The sequence below is a fragment of the Theobroma cacao genome, chromosome 8 (assembly GCF_000208745.1).
Source record: "Theobroma cacao cultivar B97-61/B2 chromosome 8, Criollo_cocoa_genome_V2, whole genome shotgun sequence".
NCBI lineage: Eukaryota > Viridiplantae > Streptophyta > Magnoliopsida > Malvales > Malvaceae > Theobroma > Theobroma cacao.
In genome coordinates this window covers 4,170,262-4,176,092 of record NC_030857.1, presented here as the reverse complement: position 1 = coordinate 4,176,092, position 5,831 = coordinate 4,170,262, and the positions used below count along the sequence as shown (strand labels likewise).

At 33.8% G+C, this 5,831-nt stretch overlaps 1 protein-coding gene across 1 annotated transcript; it reads left to right on the top strand.

Annotated features, from left to right (window-relative positions):
• On the top strand, positions 2,335-3,122 carry LOC18591941 (bZIP transcription factor 2). The gene has a single exon (XM_007018386.2). The coding sequence runs from the start codon at positions 2,491-2,493 to the stop codon at positions 2,914-2,916; it is 426 nt and encodes a 141-aa protein (XP_007018448.2). The 5' UTR covers positions 2,335-2,490; the 3' UTR covers positions 2,917-3,122.

The window sequence follows — 5,831 nt, the reverse complement described above, 5'->3', positions numbered from 1 at the left end:
ATTATACTTTTTATAAAATAAAAGAACTTATTAAAATAATTATTTAAAATTATTTGTATAAAGTTAAAATAGTTTTTAACTATTAATTTTTAATAAGTTAATAAATGTGTCACGTATACACGTTTAAACACGATAATACGATTAAACACTATAACACGATTAAGTAAACGTGTTTTAAACGTATTTGTCATGTCAGATACGTTAATACACGAAACACGTTAAGATTAAACCAAAAACTTGTTTAACTTGTATCTTCTCGTATCGTGTTTAAAATTATCAAATCTACTTTTGATCCTTGTGGACCGTGTTACCCTTTGTGTTAACTTGCTTGTTTGTCTATTAGTTTGCAAATGGAAGACTATTACTGTTAATCAAATAGTCAAAACATTTAATAAAATTTTAATACATGATATTTTTAGCCATGTTATATGATCTCTTTGATTTTTTTTAATATGTTAATTATTTGGCTGACGTGTTAATTTCAGGCTTGTAAATTAATAAACGAAAACAAAGTTTAAGTCTTTGAATTATCAAATTGAGAATGTGATTAAACGAAAAGGCATTTGGGATTTCATGTTCGGGGTACAATGTCCTTGCAATTGCCTTTTCGTGTGCACATGGGAGAGAGAGGCTCCACACTTGGTTGCCTGCGGCTGAAGTAAAACCCACAGATGGCAAAGGGCTTCTAGGGTTTGGACGCATGGGCATAGGCTATTGGCCAAGGGCTTCGAAACGATTGCTTAGTCTTTTAACTTTTCCAAAACACAGGGTTTTGCATTTGAGGGAAATGTTGACGCTTCGAGTGTGGCAAAGAAATTAACTACTTTTGGGCTTCGCCCACCTCCAAGCAGGTTAAAAGTTGAAACAATGATATCCTACGAAAATCCTAGTTGGGCCCTCCTTAACTTTATGTCTTTCAAAAACCAGTGACATAAATCATAAGAAAATTTTACTCAAGTCGATTCGTCATTAAATTACTAAAGCGCAACAAAGCTAAATGGCATTAAGCAAAAAAAGAAGGCTTATATCCTTCCAGCACATGAAGCCAACTTCCTTATATATATGTATATGTTAATCAAAGCAGTTAAGTGAAAAAGGGGTGGCTTATGGTTATTGAGCTCACTTTCATAAAAAAAGAAAAAGGGTTCAAATTACCTCTTGCAGAGTACTGCAAATGAAATTAAATATAGTAGCATTAGCGTAGCAGATGGATCGTGTGCATGTTAGCCTCCACTACACACATAGGACAGTGGCTTTTCCGAATGGGTAGCTGCCATGCTAAAACGAAAACTAACTGCCAAATAAAGAAAAACTTCCAAGATCCCCATAAAAAAAAAAAAAAGAACTATGTTCCCAACTTCCAAGAAGACCAACTAAGAAAACTACCCTGGAATCTGCACTACTGTGGAAACAATTTTAAATTAATAAAGAATAGAGTGAAAAGAAAAGCAAACCACTCTGATTTTGGGGCTAAAATAAGTCAGGTAGGCTAAAACAAAAGGCAATTCTAATTCCCCACAAAAACTTTAAAAATGTAACTTAAAAATGTTAGGGTTCTCAGTATAATTAAAATAAATATACAGTAGCTGGGAATAGAAGACTTTTCCAATTAAGAGAAAAAAAAAAAAACTAAAAGAATGTCTTGGCATTGTCTTTTCTCCCACATGCAATGCTCACCCCACAATCATTGTACTAAGGAATTAAGAAGCTAAACTACGAACTTGTTGTCTATATAGTGTCTTCAACTGTACGTATAACTCTTTCAATCCGCAATACATTCCTTACGAAAATAGATTTTGGAGACCTCTCCCATTACATTACATTTGCGTTTCATGTTACCAACCGCTTACCGACAAAATCCACGTAACCCCTACTTAGTAGACCCTCGAAGATCTCTAGCAACACCTTTATTTCATCCTTTAAATTTTCTCTTTGAAAAAAATTTTTTGGTGCAGCCACCTTTCGCCCCCTGCGTATCCCACATGACTTCTCGTCTTTGCCTTTCTAATAAACATCACTTTTCGAGCAGTTTTGTTTTTTTTTTTTTATCTGTTCTTGTTTGATTCTTCGTGATTAAGGTAAACCTAAGCTTGCCCCAGGGGCCAAAACCCACCAATTCTCTGTGGAAAAAAAAAAAAAAAGTATGAAAAATATGACCCCCACTACCTTTATGTTAAAAAAAAAATAAACCATGAATAATTTTAAAAAAGAAATTGTTAGTAATTTAACAATGCTTTGGAAAAGGTGTCCACCTTCCAAAATCTTTTGTTTACAAGGACCCCACTTGTTCCTTCACTCTCCTCGTTAAAAACCCTCCCCCTCCTCTTCGATCCTTCCCTTTTCCCCTCTTCTCTTCCTTCCTAGTATCAATTTAAAACCGCTTTTTTCTTCTTTGTTTTTTCTTTTCTAGCCTCATTTTGGTTGGTTTGCTTTAAACCCTTGTGTTTTTTTTTTTTTTTTTGTGGTAAGTGGTTTGGATTAATTAACTCAATGTCCGTCACTGAAGAAGCAGTTCAATTTCAGTTACCGGTTCATGAAACCGTCTTTACACCTGAAGAAGTTGAAGAGTTATTATCTTATCTTGAAACTGATGAACCGATTAGTCCAAACTCTGGTTCAGAAGGTTCGAGTCGGGCGATATATTCAGCGGATGAGAGGAAGCAAAGACGCATGATATCAAACCGAGAGTCGGCGAGGCGGTCGCGTTGGCGAAAGAAGAGGCACCTGGAGAACGTCACGGAGGAAGTGAACCGGTTGAACAGAGAGAACCAGCAGCTTAAGAACCGGCTAAGTTTAGTTATTAATCATTGTCACGTTGTATGGCGAGAAAATGAACAGTTAAGATCCGAATCCGAAGCTCTTTGGGCCAAACTCTTGGATCTATACTGGACTTTAGCCGCCATGCAGTCACAATAGCCTGCATTGAAGCTTTTAACTTAACTAAAATGCGATCACATCCCCAATAAAAAAGCTCTTAAATTAAATGAAAACCATTGGAAAATTTGAAAAGCAAATGAAAGAGTTTGAGCTTTCTCTTCTTAGGCAACATTTGGTCAGAAAAAAGGTGGTGGTTTTTGATAAACCCCACGTTATTATCATGTAAAAAGATCTTCAAGTCGTCTTACCTTTTTTTTGCTATGAGGATTTTTCTTTTTAGCAGCTTTTGCATGTGTCTTGCTAGCTAGTTAGAAGAGTAAATGGTTTTTGTATATACTGAATGCGATGCTTTATTTCGTCTTTTAATGAAGAATTACTATGGGATTGAATTAAAATGTTTGACGAATTTATTAAACTTCTCTTTGCCACAAAAGGAGCAACCGACAAAAATTTGAAGCGCACTCAGGGATCTGTACGTGTGGTTTGGTATAATTTTCGTGGGCGGTTTGTAGGCTTCTTGCGTTAAAGCTTATAAAATTTTAAGAGATCCCCACGACTGAAGCTATAGTTTTCTTTTAATAAAAATACATAGAACGATCATGTGCTCAAGTTGATATAGCAGCTTAAGTGAGAGTTCGATGTAGAATTTGATAGGCTCTAATTAGGCATTTTTTTTATTTTTAACTTGTTAGTCGTGGTAAAAATGTTGCCGTAATAATTCAACGTGACAAAATCAATAGATTATGTGCTAGGAGTTGCTAGCTTTCTGTCACAAATGTCATCTAAGAGCAATAAATATATGGACTTTGGACAAGTAATGTATTCATTATCTGGTGAAATGTTGAATAAATATATATTCCATCTCCCCTCATTTATTAGTGCTTTGCATGATGCAAAGACTTTTCACCTTATTTATTTACAATTTTATGAAAAAAAAAATAAAATTGGTGTATCTCTTTTAATGTTGACCTTCATTAAAAATTCAATTATTAATTCACATTTTAAGTGGATTGTCGAAAACTTCAATTCAGCTTATTGTATTTTTAACCTCCTTTCCCTCAATACTTGAGTTTAGATTCCGACATGTTCAAGGTTAATGGGTTCTATTGATGTAAACTATCCATGTCTTTTTTCAATATATATAGTTAATAAGGAAATTAAGGGATATGAGTTTTGAATTTTAACTCTCCATTAAACCAAATTCCAACAGGTAAGCTAATTAAATGCAAAGTAACCCTTTCGCCATAAGCTATACTTAAGTTAATTGTAAGTATGTATGATTATCTCATCGATTTATAGGAATCTAAAAATCTTAATATTGAAAAGAGGAGATTGAGAATTATCTCATCATATATAATGAGCTTTTACATTTATCTAATATAGAAAAAAAAAAGACCCTTTTAATATTATTTTTCTATTCAAAAAGAATCGCAATAATAAAGGTATTTTGTAATGCACTTGAATAGTTGAATTCATACCAAAACAGGAAGGATGAGGTTGCAAGGGGAACTTCCAAAATTAGTACATCTAATTACCCATAAAAATGCACAATGAAATCATTATAATTTCAATCAGAGTTCACTACTTTCCTTGGCAAATCTTCACTTTTCCTTACCCCTTTCAATATTTAACAATGTTTGGGGGAAAAAAAGCAAAAGTCACCTCAATGTTTAAGAACAAATCATGTGCTATTTTGCAGGATGGGGGAAAGACAAAAGAAAGTTGATAATCTCCATCCTTTAACATGATATTAAGTCTTCTCATCCTTTACAATCAAAATTTGATGAGATTTGTCACATATTTCTGCCTGTCATCTTATGAAATATGATTACTATCTGGAATATTCCAGTTGTTAAAGGTCTAAACTCATGAAAGTATATAGCTTAATACCCCACCCATGAAAATTTAAATTAAAAGAACAAAAAAAAAAAGAAAAGAAAGAAACTTTTAGACAAGTCCACAACCATAAAAAATTGGAACTTTAAACGAACCAACCGAATACATGCGAGTCAAAAAAGCAAAGAAACCCTAGCCTTCTTTTTATCTTTGTCTTTTTCATTTTTCCCTTTTGTTAGTGAGATTTTGTAATGGATTATGATGTAAAGACTAAACCTTCGTAGACAATGAATGAACAACAAATGGGACTTGGTTTTTCACTTGGAAAAACCAATTTGCGTTAAAAAAGCATGCATGTCCCTACACCACGACAATTATTAGTTTATTTATTCCTCTGAAATTTCCCAGGATGACGGGGCCTCTTTTATCCAGGTGCAGGGAATGGATTTGGATACTGTGGATCTGTAGCCCCCATCATATCAACCAAAAAAATTAGAAAACACAAAAAGAAAAGATAGATTTGATTATCCAACCACAAAAATAAATAAAGATGGACGAGAAAATAAACATAATTGACTAAGAGCCAGTCTTCTTTTGCCATGAGTTGATGATCTGATCAGTACCCAAATTTCAAAGATGATATTCCATTGCTTTTCTGCATATATTCCTGAAGTTGGCTTATATGTTGACAAATGGTCGGTTCCTGTCTTTCTGCTTAATTCCCAGCTTAAGATCATCTCACACCACCCAAAGTTTGCTGCAAAAAACTCGATATATGGTGACCTCCTCTCTTGTCTCTTTCTTAATTTGCAAGTTCTCAGAAGCTCAGCTAAACAAATGAAAAAAAAAACAAAAAGAAGAATGAATGGTAAAGAGAGGGTTTCACAAAGTTAACAAGCGGTATCCCTTTTTTGACTGAGAATTCGTTCATGTATCATTAAGGTATAAAATCGACTCAATTACATGCATTTGGCAAGGACATTTGGCAAGGACAGTATATGATATCATCGTACTTCACTGATTTGTAAATGTTTCTTTTTCTTTCTTTTTTTCCTTGCTTTGGGTGAGAAATACTTTAAAATTGAAGCCTTGTCCAACTCATCTTTGTTATCATCCAC